Consider the following 17,327-nt stretch of genomic DNA (forward strand, 5'->3'; position numbering starts at 1 on the left):
TAACCGTTAAAACCGCACCGCAGTTGAACTGATTGTCCCGTACCGCTCAAACCGCAGTTACCATTAGGAGCCGCCGGGTCAAATGTGTCAATACCGTGGGTGCGAGCGAACCTTCCTTCCCTACACTACACAGTCCGTTGAGGGTAAAATGGGTATATAACTGCCTTTATAAAGAGAACACTGCATGACAATTGGCAAAGTCACAAAATTTTGATTCTACTCTCAAGCGTTATCTATCTATCAAGTGCGTAGCGAAAAAGAGTTTCTCCCTTTTCGATTCCTCTCGGTTTCTAGGGTTTGCAGCGGAGTAGGAGCGGAGAGAGGCGAGAGAGAGATTCCGTGTTTCTAATCGGAACCCTAGCTTCCGTAATCGAAAACCATGGCTCACCACTCAGACTCCGACGACGAAGACTACTCCTACGACGATGAGTCCGAGTTCGACGAGGAAGAAGAAGAAGAACCGAGAAGCTCACGGAAGAAGAGGGGAAGATCAAACCCAGACTCCGTCGGCGGCGGCGCGCGTGGGAAGAAAAGAAAGACTTCGGGTTCCATATTCATAGAGGATGACGTCATCGTAGATGACGAAGAAGACGACGACGACGACGTCGAGGACGGTAAGCCACGTTCCAATTTAGCCTCTTGCATGAAATTTAAACTAACAAGAACTCACAAATCTTCTTCGGCTAAATTAGGGTTTTCTGAATTGCCAGCTGTCTTGTTTTCATAGGTTTGATCTCTTCTTCATAGGTGGTTGTTTGTTGTTAAAATGTATAGGTTTCATTGAGCATGGTGAAGCCGACCTTGGTGCTGAGGACGTTGTTGGTCGTCGACACAGGCATTTTCACGAACCGGCGGCGTTTCGTTCCCGTGTGGGTGCTGAAGAGTATCTTGATTTTATGCAAGAAAAGTATTCTAACCCTCGTGCTGAATACGACGACGATGATGATGATTACGAAGAAGAAGCGCTCACCGAGGTTGATCAACAAGCGCTCTTGCCATCAGTCCGTGACCCGAAGCTGTGGATGGTGAAATGTGCGGTAAGAATTTTCATTACATCATTCCTGTATGTTCTGTTCTGTAATAGAGCACTGAGCATTATTATCCTTTGCAAATTACAGATTGGTCGTGAAAGAGAGGTTGCTGTTTGTCTAATGCAAAAAGCCGTGGATAGAGGATCAGATTTCAAGATCAAATCTGTTATTGCGCTTGATCATCTTCAGAACTTTATATACATTGAAGCGGATATGGAAGCTCACGTTAAAGAGGTATTGTTAGCTACGAAAGATATTATTTTTCTTTCTTATGAATCTATCGTGAATTTTTTTTCTCCTGTGGTTAATAATAGGCTATCAAGGGCATGAGGAATATTTTTGCAAATCATAAGATTTTACTTGTTCCGATAAGAGAAATGGCAGATGTTCTTTCTGTAAGGAGTAAGACAGTTGAGCTAGCGCGTGACACATGGGTTAGAATGAAACTCGGGATATATAAGGGTGATCTAGCTCAGGTACGATCTACTTTGATGTGTTTTTACTTGATAAAACTTATCTGAAACCATGCTGATATGTAAGTTCTTTACAGGTTGTTGATGTTGATGATGTGCGTAGGAGGGTCACAGTCAAGTTAATCCCAAGAATTGATCTGCAGCTTCTAGCCGATAAGCAGGTATGCAACTATGGTGGTACTTGTTTCTTAATTGAAATTTAGTTATGTTCTGCTTTCTTTAAATGTGTAAAATAATTGTTCCGGCACATTTTTTCTTGAGTATTTTTAGGAAGGAAGTGTGATTGTGAAGAAGAAGGCTTTTGTTCCACCTCCACGCTTCATGAACGTGGATGAGGCAAGGTACGTACGTACTTCTCTGGGGAAGTTATTCTTGCTAGCTCCTTTTGAAGCAATTTTTTTTTGTTATGAGTATTCATTATTTTGTAACGTGCCATTAGGGAACTTCACATACGCGTTGAGCGCCGACGTGACCGGATGACGGGTGATTACTTTGAAAATATCGGTAACATGCTTTTCAAAGATGGCTTCCTGTACAAGAAAGTATCGACCAAGTCGATCTCTACTCTGAACGTTACACCAACCTTCGATGAACTTGAGAGATTTAAGAAAGCAAACGAAAACGGGGAGATCGACTTTGTTGATATGTCCACTTTATTTGCGAATAGGAAAAAGGGTCATTTCATGAAAGGTGATGAGGTTATTGTTATCAAGGGAGACCTAAAAAATCTGAAGGGTTGGGTTGAGAAAGTAGACGAAGAGAATGTTCTTATCAGATCAGAGATGAAAGGTCTTAATGTAAGCATCCAAACTCTTTCATCTTCTAAAAATGTTGCAGAAAGTGAAATATGAATCTAAAATGTCGCAGAATCCTCTTGCTGTAAATGAGAGAGAGCTTTGCAAGTACTTTGAACCTGGGAATCATGTGAAGGTTGTTTCTGGCACCCATAAAGAAGCAACCGGCATGGTTGTCAAAGTTGATCAGCATGTGCTTTTCCTTCTAACTGATACGACCAAGCAACAGGTAAGGCAATTTTTGCCTTAATTTTTGACAAGGGTAATGAACTACATGGTGATTATATATTTATATATGCATTGTGAAGATTCGTGTCTTCGCTGATCACGTCGTGAAGAGTGCAGAAGTGACTAATGGTGTCACAAAAATGGGAGAGTATGAGCTTCATGATCTTGTGCTTCTAAGGTAAGTTGAGTTCCCAAACACTTCTAGTGATGACATTGTCATGTGTATGAGAGATTTATTTTACACGATGCAGCAACTTGAGCTTTGGAGTTATCATAAAACTTGATAATGAAGCTATCCAGGTAACCTACCAATTTTAATTGTGTATACAATCATACGACTGTTATTGGTTATAAAGTTTTTTTTTTTCTTTCACGTCTGTAGTAACTCTGTTATAAAACTTATTCAGGTTCTTAAAGGGGTTCCTGGAAGACCGGAGCTGGCTATTGTCAAACACGGGGAAATAAAGTACAAAATTGAGAAGAAAACCACTGTGAAAGACCGTTACAAAAATGTTATGACGGTGAAAGATGTTGTCAGGGTCACTGAGGGTCCTAGCAAAGTGAGTTCCTTTGCCAGTCAAGTTTGTAGCAAACTCTTTTAATGTTGTTATACCAATTGATTTGCTTCTGGTAGGGTAAACAAGGTCCAGTGATGCACATCTACAAAGGACTGTTGTTTTTACATGACCGGCATAACGTTGAGCACGCTGGATTTGTCTGCGTTAAATGCTCATCTTGTGTTCTTTCCGGTGGATCATATTCTGGCGCTGACAGAATTGTAAGTCTATTTTAGCAGAGGTTTGCCTATCTTTTTCCGATTCTCGACGAGCAACAGTTTCAGTTTATTGGTTACGTTTTCTACTCTAGGTTGATTCTTTCTCAAGGTTGGGCAATTCCAAGCCACCAGCCCCTGTGCCTCCATCTCCAAGAAGATTTCAACGGGCAGACTTGGGATATAACTGTATGTTAAGATCTCATCATGCTATTTTTTTGTTGCCACTAGGAGTTCCTTTCATTTAGTTTCTGTTAATACATGCATTCTTGACTGGTCAACTGCAATCTAGATGTTAAAAGAGAAAATGATTTCCCTATATATATATGACTTATTCTAAAGCTCTGGGTGGTTCAGTAATATAGTTTGGGAATGGATCTAGTTTGAAAGGTTTGTATCAAGTAAAAATCATTCATCGTTTATAACTTGTATGTGCAACTGCAGCTGGATCTGGAGGAAGACATTGGAGCGGAAGAGGAGGAAGGGGTAACGATCTTTTGGTAGGTGCTTATGTGAGAGTTCGTCTGGGGCCTTACAAGGGATATAGAGGTCGTATAGTAGAAGTCAAAGAGAAGACAGTGCGTTTGGAACACGAGGCAAAGATTGTGACAGGCAAAGCTCTCCTCTACACACACATTGGTTGATGCATGTTGAATGTATTATAACTCTTCTTTGTATGTACAGTTAATAGGGACGCGATAGCAGATGGGAATGATAACGTAGCGACACCCTCTCAGTATAACATGGGAAGCCAAACTCCTATGCATCCTTCCCGGACTCCACTTCATCCTTGTATGACTCCAATGCGGGATTCTGGAGGTTTGTTACCTTCAGCTACACCTATCCATAGTGGAATGAGGACACCCATGCGTGATAGAGCTTGGAATCCTTACACGCCTATGAGTCCTCCTCGGTAGGTTTATAATACAAACACGCATGGATATTTGTATTTAAGATTCACATTTCTGAGGTGCTAAAATTTGCTAAAATTTTGATATATTTCTGAAACTGTGGTTGTTTATGTCTCAGGGATAGCTGGGAAGATGGAAACCCAGGATCATGGGGAACAAATTTACTGTATCCGGTAAGAATCAGTCTCTTACATATTGATATGGCTTAGTGGGTGGTTACTAGTTAATATTAAATTAATCCTCATCTATTTCCTAGCCGGAGAGTCCTTATTCGCGGCCATATGAAGCAGCTACGCCTGGATCAGGATGGGATAGTAGCACTCCTGGTCGTAGTTACAGTGATGCTGGAACACCAAGAGATGGTATGGTCTCTACTATATCTTTTATGCATTTGTGGTTTTATGCTTTACAAAACTTGTTCTGATGATCACATACTTGTTTTTCATGCAGCTAATGTCCCAAGTCCTTACCAACCTATGACACCAAGCTCGGCTTCCTACCTACCTAGCACCCCTGGAGGACAACCAATGACTCCTGGAGCTGATCTCGAGGTCAAGTCTCCTGATACAGGTGCCTGTCTCTTATTAGTTGTAAATGAAAATGAAATCTCTTGCTTGTCTTGATTCCTCTCTAATTAAGCATATCTTGAAGCTTCCATTTCTCTCTGTTCTTACCTTTCTAGAAACAATACCATGACCAATTGATAGTGTATGTTAACTCCAACTCTAAATAGAAATTTTTCTACTAGGCTTCTTTGGCAATAGGATTTAAACCGTTTGTGTCTTGAATGATCATATCATCAAAGTTAATAAGAAGAGCTTTTGGATTCTCATATTTTTCTTAACTCTCGACTAGGTGGGGACGCAGAAACATGGTTGATGCCTGGTATTTTGGTCAGTGTACACAAGGCCGGAGGGGATAGCCATGCGGGAGTCATCCGAGATGTTCTTCCGGTAAGTCCTCTTTATATATATGCAAAGAAAAATATTTATTGTAGAAACATTTAGTTGGTGCTGTTTTATAAAAGACTCTTGTTCCTATTTTGTGATAATTTTCTGGGTCATCAGGATGGGTCCTGTCTAATCGCTCTTGGAGACAGAGGTGAAGGCGAAACTGTTATGGCGGTACAAAGGGAAGTGAGGTTAGTTTGTCCGAGGAAGAACGAGCGAGTGAAGGTTGTAGGAGGCAAGCATCGTGGTTCATTAGCCAAGCTCATTGGTCTCGACGGATCTGACGGTATAGTCAAGCTAGATGACACTCTCGACGTCAAGATTCTGGACCTTGGTTTATTAGCCAAGCTAGCTCATGCCTGACTGACTCCATTTTCTCATCAAACCATAGGATATATCTAGTTTTGATGATTAATTGCTCTCTGTATTTACTTCTTTAAACCTTTCTATCACCTATTCTCTGTGGTTGAGGACTAAACAAGTAAAGATTAAAAATGAATTGTAGAATCCAGAAACAAGAATGAAACTGTTGAGAAGATGGCCTTTTATGTTTTTGCTATACTGGAAAAAACTTTGAATCCGAAAGCAAACTGTGCTAGAATTTCTAGTATGTTTTAATTGGGATCAAATGCATATATGTTTCTGTTTGTGGAGGAAAATTTTGAGAGAATGGGACAGACATAACGAAGTGCTTATGTTGATCTTCAAGGCTTCTATATAACACAGGCTTTATTTCCTTTCTATACACACATTCAAGGTACTGTTTTCTCTCATAACAACAACACACCTCAAAGATTAAAACTTCACAGATAACTCGTAAACTTTATGGACTCGTCTATTGATCTAGCATCTGATATTTTTGGGGTCTTTTTAATAAACGAAAGTATACATTTCAAACCAAACAAAATATATCCACCAACATAACACCTAAAATATGTTTAAATGCAGTTCAAAAGACGGAACCATTAACAATCGTTGACTTGTGTAGTTGAGAAGATGAAAAAGAAAACAAAATCAATAAACAACTTGTTTAATTCTAAAGCCCATCTAACGAAAACTCGGCCCAATAAGGATGGTCTAAGAACCTAAAGCTGACGTGGCGAACAATGATTTGTTATACTATCGTGTCGAGCATATTTCTCTCACAACGCCACGATTTAGCAATTAATCAATAAATTCAAAAAAGAAAAAGAAAATAAGTATAAGAGGAAGACCTTCGTCTTCGTTGACCATCATCAAACACTAAACGCTCTTTCTTTCTTTCGTTCTCCGCCGTGCGTAAGGCTAAAATTATCAAACCCGTCGGTCTCGGAGGTGATCGCTCTTCCCCTTCGCTCTACATTCCTTATAAACATTTCGGATCTCTGATTGTTTCCCCTCAAACATTTTCTTGCTTGCGTTACAAATCGGGTGTGTGGCATTGATCAGATCTGTGTTGATTGTTGATCTAGCGTTTCTTAGATCTGTTTCGCATCTTCTATTTATCGAATTTTATATATGTATCAATAGATCTGGTGTTTAGCTCAACCACTTGGGATAAGTAAAGTTTGCGTCTTTGTTCAGATTCATTGATTAATGTGTAATGCTGACGAGCTAGATTCGTTAATTTTTGTGGGGTTTGTTTGTTCGCGTGTAAAGCTTACAACTTTGGATCGATAGATCTGATGATGTAGTTCTGATCGAATGCAGATACAGGTGAACTTGGATCAGGTTGATTTGGTACTACATCAATGGGAGGAGGATTTAGAGTTTTGCATTTGGTGAGGCCGTTCTTGGCTTTTTTGCCTGAGGTTCAGAGTGCTGACAGGAAGGTGCCTTTCAGAGAGAAGGTTATCTACACTGTCATCTCTCTCTTCATCTTTCTTGTCTGCAGTCAGCTTCCTCTCTATGGTATTCATTCAACGACGGGTGCCGATCCTTTCTACTGGATGCGTGTCATTCTTGCTTCCAACCGTGGGACTGTGATGGAGCTCGGTATTACTCCTATCGTCACGTCTGGGCTCGTGATGCAGCTCTTGGCGGGTTCTAAGATTATTGAGGTTGACAACAATGTCCGTGAGGACCGTGCCCTCTTGTAAGTAACGTTGTTGTTTCTGCTTTAGAATGCCTAGAATGAACTATGTGAATTGCATCTGTAGTCGAACTGTGTCTGTGTCTGGTTTGTTTTGATCATGTCTTTTCTGTTTTAGGAAAATCGTAAAGCTGTGGTCGTGTGAGTTCTTATTCTGTTTTTGGACTTGCTTTGTAGGAACGGTGCTCAGAAGCTTCTAGGTATTCTGATAGCCATCGGTGAGGCTGTTGCATATGTTCTTTCTGGAATGTATGGCCCCGTTGGACAGCTCGGTGTTGGTAACGCCATTCTCATCATCCTCCAGCTTTTCTTTGCCGGAATCATTGTTATCTGCCTTGACGAGCTTCTTCAGAAGGGATACGGTCTTGGCTCAGGAATCTCCCTTTTCATTGCCACCAACATCTGGTAGGATGAGTTCTTCCTTTCCTTTTTTAAATCCCTATCACAAGATCATTTTTGGTAAACGGAATGCTTAAAAAGTTTGAATTGGTGATACGCAGTGAGAGCATTATCTGGAAGGCATTTAGCCCAACGACCATCAACACTGGTCGTGGAGCTGAGTTTGAAGGTGCTGTTATTGCATTGTTCCATATGCTGATAACCAAGTCCAACAAGGTTGCAGCTCTCCGCCAAGCGTTCTACCGGCAAAACCTTCCAAACGTTACCAACTTGCTTGCCACAGTTCTGATCTTCCTTATTGTGATCTACTTCCAAGGGTTCCGTGTGGTCTTGCCTGTGAGATCAAAGAATGCCCGTGGGCAACAGGGTTCTTACCCAATCAAGCTGTTCTACACCTCTAACATGCCCATCATTCTCCAATCTGCTCTCGTCTCAAATCTTTACTTCATCTCTCAGGTACATACATTATATCCATATACGAACGTTTGAATTATGTCCACAATAACTTAATGCTAACGTTCTATCTCTGCGTGGTCAACAGCTTCTCTACAGGAAGTTCAGTGGAAACTTCTTTGTAAACCTATTGGGACAATGGAAAGAATCTGAGTACAGTGGGCAATCTATTCCAGTTAGTGGTCTGGCTTACCTCATCACAGCTCCAGCAAGGTAATGCAAATTATCTTCCAATATCCATTTTAATCCATCAAATTGTTATATGCATCAATCGGTTCAATGAATTAATTTTACTATATGGTTGCAGCTTCTCGGACATGGCAGCTCACCCGTTCCATGCTTTGTTCTACATTGTTTTCATGCTCACTGCTTGTGCTCTTTTCTCAAAGACATGGATTGAAGTCTCTGGATCTTCTGCTAGGGACGTAGCTAAGCAGCTCAAGGTATTAAAATCAAAACAGCTCGCAATACATAACTCGAGTACATCATACATGGTGTGTTGGGTATTTGATATTGAAAAACTCCATGCGTGACAGGAACAACAAATGGTGATGCCTGGACACAGAGAGTCAAACTTACAGAAGGAGCTGAACAGGTATATCCCAACAGCAGCAGCTTTCGGAGGAGTGTGTATTGGTGCACTGACCGTTCTAGCTGATTTCATGGGAGCCATTGGGTCGGGCACTGGAATTCTTTTGGCGGTCACAATCATATATCAATATTTCGAGACCTTTGAGAAGGAAAAGGCAAGTGAACTCGGCTTCTTCGGGTTCTAAGTTAGCCTAACTTTGCTTAGCAAAGGGAGAGTTAAAACAGAGAAGGCACTTTAGCTTCTGTGCCAGCCTCAAATGGTTGGAACAGACCGTTTGAGGATAGCATTTGGGGTAGACTTTTTTGTTGTTTTAACAAAACTTTCACTTGTAGTTTCTCTTTTTAATATAATTTTATGTTTTTATGTTACTTTAAAAAGTTGAATACCTGATAGACACTTTTCTCATGTATGTTTCTAGGAGTTTCAAACATGATCGAATAAACAGTTTTACATTTTTGAATTAAAAGAAGTATATCTCTTGTGGCAAATGTGGAAAATCATGAAGATCTGTCTTCAATAATGTCATGGGTGATCTTATTTCAAAGTCACGGAACCTGAACCTACAGTTTTAAGTTAATGCTATATATATAAAGCATTATGTTGGTTGCTAATGATAATTGTTAAGTATCCAAAGAATATAAGCGCGACCATGAGTTTCCCAAGCAGACTCTTGACCCGTATAAAGAAAGCCAGTGAGAATTCAAAAGCATAAAAATGAAAGCTGTTGAACAAAAACCGAAGATACTATACAAGTTGGAACACAAAGACAAAGCTATAAGCCTATAAGCCTTTGCTTTTTTTTCTTTGGTTCTTCAGTTGCATTGATCAAAATTTGAGTTTGCTTGTTTTCAAAGTTTACAGAAGATGACAAATACACTCACAGTGACATGGTGAGGATCCGTTCTTTTCTCTTTCACTCTCCCTACCCAACAACTCAAATAACCGATAACCTATATAACTGGCTCTCAGCTTTATAGCCACGGCTACGTGACAAGTACACAAAACCCATGAGGCTGAAACTGCCTAGTAAGAGTTTTGCCAGAGGTGCTGCTGCTGAGTTTGCTTTGAAGGTTGGCCTTGCGAGCCACCCTCCCTTGGGTTTTGCTGTTGGTGCTCCATTGACATTCCGGTCTGTGACTGATAGTAGTTAGGGTAACCGAGCGATCCATGTTGCTGCTGCGCCTGTTGCTGAGCTTGTCGAAGTTGCTGAGCTTGCTGTTGTGCTTGAAGGTTGTAGTAGGCATTGCTCTGGACACCAGACATTGTTTGAGAACCAGGTCCATGAACCCATAAAGGCGAGTTATCATTCTGCGATCAAACAAACAGGTCAAAAGAAAGATCTTTTCATGCAAGTGTCATAATGAGAAACATACCTGATGTTGTTGTTGTTGTTGTTGTTGCTGAAGTGACAAGAGATGGCTGTTGTGTTTGTATTGTAGACTCATGATGTCTTCATAACTAAGTGTTGCCCCAGAAGGAGCTGCCTGTTGTTGTTGTTGGTTAAGAGCTCCAACACTGCTTGAATTCCCAAACCCATACGCGGAGGAGATGGGGGCAGAAGTTGCTGACTGAGGCAAATTACTGGCTAAGACGTTGTTTTTGTACTGCGGAAGCAAAGCGGCCAGTGACGGGTGGTATGGGCTATTACCAGCAAATGGCATGTATGGGTAGCTCTGAGGCATCAAAGGATAACTCATCATGTTGGCAAAGTGAGTTAGAGGCACAGTATGCTGAGAGTATGGATGCATTGGTAGCTGTTGAGTAGCAATATTAGCACCGGGTAAGTTCTGCTGGCTTGGCTGCGTTGTTTGAATACCACCACCATCTCTGAGTGCCTACGTGTAAGAAAATATAACTAAAACACTGTAAAAGAAACAATTTCCTAAACAGTTTGATGGGTTGTTCTACTACTAATACATTGCAACATGAAAAACAGAGATATGCTATTTGATTAAAAGAAGCGTTTCAGTCTAAAGGTAAGGGGATCACCTCTGGCATAGAAATGCTTTGGCCACCTAGTGAGGAATCGTTGCTTCTTGATGGCATGGACTGTGCCCCTGGGAAAGTCGTGTACTGAAGCTCAAGCTCCCTCGCACTTTGTGCTGTCTGTGCCAATAGAGTGTTTGGAATAGAGTTTGTATACCCTTGCTGAAACCAAATGATGTCAACCAAGACTTTATAAGGATATGATTAGCATCATACAAAGCCATCTTTAAAATATAAAAGGACGTTCTCTTAAAAGCTATAATCCAACACCATACGCTGAGAAACCTTTGGGAACTTGGTCATAATATAAGTAGCTTACCATTACATTTGTTAAAGAGGTAAGATTCTGCATCTGGTTATGCATGCTCGCCTGTGAAGCATCAAACGCAGTATTCATCTGCTGCTTGGCGTTTTCATATGCATACTCTTGATCGGATTGAGCAACGGAGTACTGGTTCTCCTGATGAGCGGTTTCAGGATTTTCTGGCAACAAATCCTCTCCCTGAGATTCTGAAGAATCATTGTAATTTTCTGCAGTAGACGCATGGACCGTATTTCCATTGGACATGCTTCCTAGAGGTTCATCTCCATAGAACTCGGTGTTTCTGTTCATAAGACGATGAAAATTAATGGTTAATACAAAGGAAAAGAGGGCAGAAACTAATTAGAAAAGGAAAATCAGTAATAAGGGCATGCCTAGCATCAGAATGTTCAATCTGTGGAGCTACATCAGATGCCTCTTCTAAGTTGTTGTTGTTCAAAGGTCTTGATCCGAAACTTCCAAAGCTTAAGTGTGAGCATTCTTCTGTATAGACTAGAAGATGATCTGGAATTAAGACATCAGGTCTAACCTCATCATGGGAGGAGTGTTTATCATGGTTCTCTATGCTTAATTCTTGAAGGTTGGCAGCAACAGACGAAACATTATCTTCATCTGCAACAGAATATTGACACGCTGGAAAGGTTTAGCATAAACCAAATACAGGAGAAGCCTAAGTAGAGTAGTCTACCTGAATTTCAAATTTGAAACCAAAAGACTAGACAAGATTTTTTTTCATTTCCCCAGTAACAAACATGATCAAGTTAGAGAGACACATGGTTCTTCATGACATAGTATCAATGAGGTGTGACATTTAATCAAAAAAAAAAAAAATCAATCAAGCATTTGACAAATAATGTGCCATTATGATCTAAGGTCTTTCTAGACATGCTGTTGGAAACACTTATACAATGTACAATTCTTACCTTTCTGGTGCTCAACAGGATGGTTCTGCGTTGTTTCGTGTCTGTATGGAGCATCATCAAACTCAGATGACACTCCAGATTCATCTTCTGGAACAACTCCACAAGCGACAGTGTCAGCCTGAATCTGATCTCTTCCAAGATTTCCACAGGGACCATTATCTGCTAACTGTGTATCTTCCCATTGGCCCTTCAGTTGTTGATCTCCTCTACTGGACTGATAATCTGCTGGACCACTGCATATCTCTGACTCAGTTGGTGCCACTGATACAGAAGCAGTGCTAGCAGCAGCCATTGGCTTCTCAATCGAGGGCCATTGATCTTTTACAGGTACATGTTGATTTGCGGCAATTTCATGCTCGTGATTTTTCTGAGAGTTGGCTGTTTTGTTATGAGGTCTACCCATCTTCACAATATCAGCCATAGACATCTGACCTGCAGCTCCAAACCATGCAGTTTGCTGTCCAGAAACAGGCTGCGATGATGATATCCTACCACCCGAGCCAACAGTTGCCGTTTTACTGTCCACAGCAACGGAATCACTGCAAAATATATATACAACATAAATGAGCAACCTGCTACTCAAATGTAGAGATGAAACAAAAACTGCAATTTTCGAAGATGTCAATACACACAGCAAAAAAATAAAATAAAATAGAAGCAAAGTAGTCACTAATCATAATTAGAATCATTGTTTGAAAGAAAGAACACATGATAGTATAAAAATACAATAGAGCTGTCCACGATTAGCTTATGCACTATGGTATTTTCTTCTCTTGGTTTAATAGCATATGGAATTTGAAAAGATCATATGTTCTTCATTTGCGACATGTCATGGTTCCCTAATCCCTACCCTTAGAGAAGTTCTTGTTTTGCATTCATGGAGCTATTCATACAAGAAAGATGAAGTGGGCGAACCTGTGTGGTATCTGATGGTGGCTGGATACTCCAGACGTAGAAGAAAAAGAAGCTGCATAAGTCTCCTTCTCGCTCTCTCTCTTGTTTGAAGTTTTTCCTTGAAAACTTCTCGACTCTGAACAACAAAAACATGTGAAGAACAAGGATTCAGGGGATTGAAGTTAAGAAATTTTTCTGATCTAGTATTTCAAAAGCCAAAAAGCAATTTATGTACCACTAGAGCTGAAAGAGGTAGCTCCACTTCTTCCAGGTCCTCCAGCATAACGATCAGAACCACCTCTACTCCCACGGTTGTAACTGTTACTGTACCCTCGTGGCCGGGAATCCAGTATATCCCTATTCTGAACAGCAAGCAAACTATATAAACTCTCCAACATTACAATAAAATGAAACAAAAAGTTAACTGAAATCAACATAAAGGATCAAGTATCACATGAGAGTAGTTACTTAATACAGTTGTTTGTAAGGCACTAAAAAAAATCAGTGAGATAAACATCAACCACATGGTTTGAGCATTACACTAAGTATCTGATTGAAACACAACCATAGAAAAATATAAAATCTCACCTCTTTCTTCTTTTCTTTTTTGCTCTTAACCTCATGAAAAGGATCTGGATAATGAAAGAACATGAATCAGTATCAACAAATCTAAAACACCTAATCAATACAAAGTCTCAGTGACAACATCTTCATAGAATAGGTGTAAAGCCTAATCATCTACGCATTCACTTCCTGAAAATGAGAGAAAAGGATTAAGAAGAGAAGAAAGGAGGAACCTTGGGAGAGGAGGCGATTAACGGCTTCATTAGGATCCATGTTACAGTCTTTGAGCACGGCATAGATCTCTGCCTCAGGGCAGCAGTTCACAATCTCTTTCAAGCTTTGTACCATCTTCCTCGACCCTGACGGGATATCAGTTATCCCATTATAGCTTTTCTTGCCGCTCATCTTCTCCGCTCTCTCTCTCTCTCTCTCTCAATCAGATCTGAACAAAACAACGTCGCGAAATGAAGAGGAAGTAGAAGAAGAGAAGGTTTAAGTAACCAGCGAGAACAACAAGTTTATACATACCCTCTGTCCAAAGGAAACCCTCTCTCTCTCTCTTATGATTTTTTCATTTATTTTATTTTTGTTTCAGTTGACTCGAGACCATCGTCATTATTGGAGTTTATCCACTCTTTTTATTACTGTTGTGTTGTGTTCTCTCATCATATGTTAGCTTTGGCTATCATTACACATCAACTGAAATGATATTATACAGTTTTGAGCCGAGGGCAGTGTTATAACTATTTCAACAAAGCAAAAGCATAGCTTGTCTCATTTCGATTATGTCACATTTTTGTATGTACTCAAGAAACTATAAATCATCTTAAAATATGTGGGTCATATATAGCATCTATTATAGTATAACACACACCGAAAAATCTTTGTGTATGTTGTTTGATCGATACTGCGCATTCCGCTTCCGGATCTTAAATGAATCATTTGCAAAGTTATCTGAATCCGAGCTTGATGTGGTCCGGAAGTTGCAAGAAAACTTTGAGAGGATATAAGTCTTTTCACCAGAAGCAAAAATGTCCAAGTGAACTCACTAAGAAAGGATGCAAAGATCATAGGCACCATTTATGTTTCCATGTAGATCAAACAAGGCATTCCATTTAATAGTCACATATGACTCATTATGACTCATAAGACTAGATAACGGAGAAGGTGATGGATCTCTTGTACAAAGTTCTCCATATCCTTGAGAACCAGGGGAACTCAAACTGCCATGTTCATCATTCCCTGACATGCTCAGTAAACATAAAGATCAGAGAAACTACAAAAAGAGCACTAATCAAAACAGATTCTTACAAACTAAGACCAAAGTGTATAATTTAATTAGCGTGTGTACTACCAAGAGTTCCAAAGTAATATGAATTCCTAGTGTTTCAAAGGAGAAGTCAGTACCATGACCATCGAAGCCTTTGTTGCTTGGACTGGCTCCTATGGCTTCCTGCTCCTTCTTCTTCTTCTTCAAGGCCTTTCTCTTCTTCGCACCAGACGGCATGATCAATGGATTGTAAACCAGCAGCAGATGAAAAATCGGAAATAAATATTTTATTTGATTGATTTGTATGTTCGTGGTGTGTGGAGTTGAGTTGAGTTGAGAGTTTGTCACCTTCTTATCTGTTTTGTTTAGGGAAAATCAAATGTCAACAGTCAAGTAGAGAGGAGGTAAGGGCATCTCCAACCCTACTCCATATTTTACTCTAAAATTGAGAAAATGGAGTGGAAAATGGAGTAATGAACAAAAAATAAAAGCATTATTTTCCACTTCATTTTCTTAATTTTGGAGTAAAATATGGAGTGGGGTTGGAGATGCTCTAAGGCATCGCTGTTAGACCAACTCCAAGGAAATATCAAAATACCAAGTTGCTATAGTTTTATGTTTTACTAAAACATTAAAAATAATTTTATTTCACCAAATCTGATAAATAGTGTTATTTCAAAGGAATTTCTTTGTAACAAATTTGTTGTAACACTATTCATGACAGTAAATATTAAAATAGCATATTTTTATTTAAGTATAGATGAATTAACATTATAGCTAAAAACAAAGAATCAAACCGAACATTAAATCAAGTTTAATTTATAATTGTATTAATATTTTTATTTTTTATTATTTTTTTATAAAAACCACATCATTTTTTTCTATTGGACTGCACTATTTTTTTTTCAAAACGGTATTATCCCGCATAATACATAAACCGTAGTTAGATCATACCGTACTTTCATTCTATATATCGCTCATATCATAAAATCCGTTTTGCCAGTCGGAACCTTATTGTATTTATGTGATTACTAAACGTCCCATAGTTACAGTCGATTGTTTCTTTTGTATCAATTAACTTGAAAAAGCTAGAATTTATGGTGGTTGGTACTTGGTAAAACTTACGTTGGGGATTAACCATTCACTCTTGTCTCTTGTTATTTAATTAAATTTTTAGCTCGTAGACTAGTCCGGCCTAAGTAACCCAACAAATTCTGTTTTTTTTTTTCCTGACCTAAATTCGTCGACCTGTGACCTATTTAGGTCTATAGTATCGGCCGAGTAGGACTGAATCAAGCCTAAATATGCACACAGATTTGACATCTCTATTCTCTGCAGGTTGATGGGATGTTTTTGTATAATGTCAACCTCAACGTGCCACTTTTAGATGCTTTAAGTAACGTGGCATGATCCCCATCGTCCTTTTAGATTCATACGGTTCTTCAAGAACTGCCCAAAATGATTTTTATTTCTTGGTGTACACTATAGAATCTATGCTAAAATCTAAACATAGCTTCATCTTCCAAGGCAACAAGGTGCAGTTGGTGTTTTGACTTTTGAGACTTGCCTTCTCGGATTAAGAATTAAGGCAGAAACGAATGGCTATAGAATCTAAAACTAAGCTGAGAGAAGACTTTTGTCAAATGTGAGAAGACCAAGTCCATTGTCAATTTCAGAATCATGGTGTACCACAAACTAAGACTCTTAAAACGTGAAACCCACCTGTGGAATACAAAGGTCATGTTTACAAAAGCAAAAGCCAACAATCACATAGACACATTAAGCCCCATACCTTAGCTAGAGATAGAGCACAACAACCAAGAGATGAGAGGGTCTGCATCGTTGGTAACGTTAAACCACAAGATTCTCCGACCGTGTAGGAAACTCTTGATCAGAATCACCAAGAGCTGTCCTCGGCGCCAAACCCGGCATTTGAAACTCAAGAAAGCTTCTTCTTCTTCTTCAAGTAAGCCAGGGAACAAGGTTACCAAGGTGGTGGCCTTGTTCTTCCTCTCTTTCCACAAGAAGAAGCAGAAGAAAGAAAAGATGAAGCGGCTTAACGAACTAAGGAGCTACTCCCACGCTGTCAGTGACCAGAAGAAGACAAAGAAGAAGGCCTCAAAACAGGAATCAAGCAAGAAGAAGGTGTTCCCATCAAGAATCACAATGTCTTGGCTAGGTCAGGGTAAGGGTAACAACACTCATGAAGTTCCTCAAGATCATGATCCACGTAGAGACAGCACAAGCGCATTCATTCCTTGATGTTTTGAAACAAGACCAGCAAAGATAACATTTATCAAATTTTAACTCTATTATATGTGGCTCTCTCAATGTACACTAAAGATATTTGTCCTCGATATCTTGAGATCATTCATGTGTTTGCATTTTGGTCACGCTAAAAAGTTATTAAAATATTGTTGCATATGACTATTAAAAATTAAAATCAGCCAAATATTTCAAAACTCAAGAATCCAAATCATTTAAACACAAAGAAGAGAAGATAGACATTGGATTCTTTATACATCTATCATACAAGCACGGACCATTTGCTTCATTCCCTACCTAACCTTAGGCAAATCAATCAACCCACGGAAACCAGTGAGAAGTTTGATACATCATGAATTATTATTCTCCGACCAGTTCTTGTCAGCACCTCCATTGTAAGAGGACCTAAAAACAGGGAAAAAAATAGGA

The 17,327-nt window shown here is 39.6% G+C and overlaps 4 protein-coding genes across 6 annotated transcripts; 3 read left to right on the plus strand and 1 right to left on the minus strand.

The window, feature by feature from the left end:
- The first annotated feature begins 186 nt into the window (after nt 1-186).
- LOC103857524 (putative transcription elongation factor SPT5 homolog 2) lies at nt 187-5,902 on the plus strand. The gene is made up of 20 exons (XM_009134730.3): nt 187-614; nt 775-1,037; nt 1,119-1,265; nt 1,346-1,507; nt 1,582-1,665; nt 1,775-1,845; nt 1,944-2,301; nt 2,372-2,527; nt 2,607-2,704; nt 2,778-2,826; nt 2,934-3,086; nt 3,161-3,304; nt 3,394-3,487; nt 3,743-3,910; nt 3,983-4,211; nt 4,328-4,382; nt 4,466-4,571; nt 4,660-4,779; nt 5,065-5,162; nt 5,277-5,902. The coding sequence occupies exons 1-20, from the start codon at nt 380-382 to the stop codon at nt 5,520-5,522; spliced, it is 3,036 nt and encodes a 1,011-aa protein (XP_009132978.1). The 5' UTR covers nt 187-379; the 3' UTR covers nt 5,523-5,902.
- Nucleotides 5,903-6,288: 386 nt separating this feature from the next.
- Nucleotides 6,289-9,140, plus strand: LOC103857525 (protein transport protein Sec61 subunit alpha). Of its 2 annotated transcripts, none has more exons than XM_009134732.2 (7): nt 6,289-6,473; nt 6,849-7,233; nt 7,408-7,635; nt 7,731-8,085; nt 8,171-8,295; nt 8,390-8,525; nt 8,619-9,140. In XM_009134732.2, exons 2-7 carry the CDS (start codon nt 6,890-6,892, stop codon nt 8,856-8,858), a joined length of 1,428 nt encoding a protein of 475 aa, XP_009132980.1. In that variant the 5' UTR covers nt 6,289-6,473; nt 6,849-6,889; the 3' UTR covers nt 8,859-9,140. The 2 variants fall into 2 exon arrangements, with proteins under 2 accessions (XP_009132980.1, XP_009132979.1); XM_009134731.3 differs by having other exon boundaries at nt 6,300-6,473; nt 6,855-7,233.
- Nucleotides 9,141-9,398: 258 nt separating this feature from the next.
- On the minus strand, nt 9,399-13,896 carry LOC103857526. Of its 2 annotated transcripts, none has more exons than XM_033286082.1 (10): nt 13,597-13,896; nt 13,388-13,431; nt 13,035-13,161; nt 12,821-12,935; nt 11,906-12,444; nt 11,357-11,594; nt 10,980-11,265; nt 10,664-10,822; nt 10,058-10,509; nt 9,399-9,986 (listed from the first exon to the last, which is right to left on the minus strand). In XM_033286082.1, exons 1-10 carry the CDS (start codon nt 13,766-13,768, stop codon nt 9,698-9,700), a joined length of 2,421 nt encoding a protein of 806 aa, XP_033141973.1. In that variant the 5' UTR covers nt 13,769-13,896; the 3' UTR covers nt 9,399-9,697. The 2 variants fall into 2 exon arrangements, with proteins under 2 accessions (XP_033141973.1, XP_009132981.1); XM_009134733.3 differs by having other exon boundaries at nt 9,399-9,982; nt 10,048-10,509.
- A 1,993-nt stretch (nt 13,897-15,889) lies between these two features.
- Nucleotides 15,890-17,195, plus strand: LOC103857527. Its single transcript, XM_009134734.3, has one exon. The coding sequence runs from the start codon at nt 16,458-16,460 to the stop codon at nt 16,893-16,895; it is 438 nt and encodes a 145-aa protein (XP_009132982.1). The 5' UTR covers nt 15,890-16,457; the 3' UTR covers nt 16,896-17,195.
- The last annotated feature ends 132 nt before the right edge of the window (nt 17,196-17,327 follow it).

Source organism: Brassica rapa, chromosome A03, assembly GCF_000309985.2.
Source record: "Brassica rapa cultivar Chiifu-401-42 chromosome A03, CAAS_Brap_v3.01, whole genome shotgun sequence".
Lineage (NCBI taxonomy): Eukaryota > Viridiplantae > Streptophyta > Magnoliopsida > Brassicales > Brassicaceae > Brassica > Brassica rapa.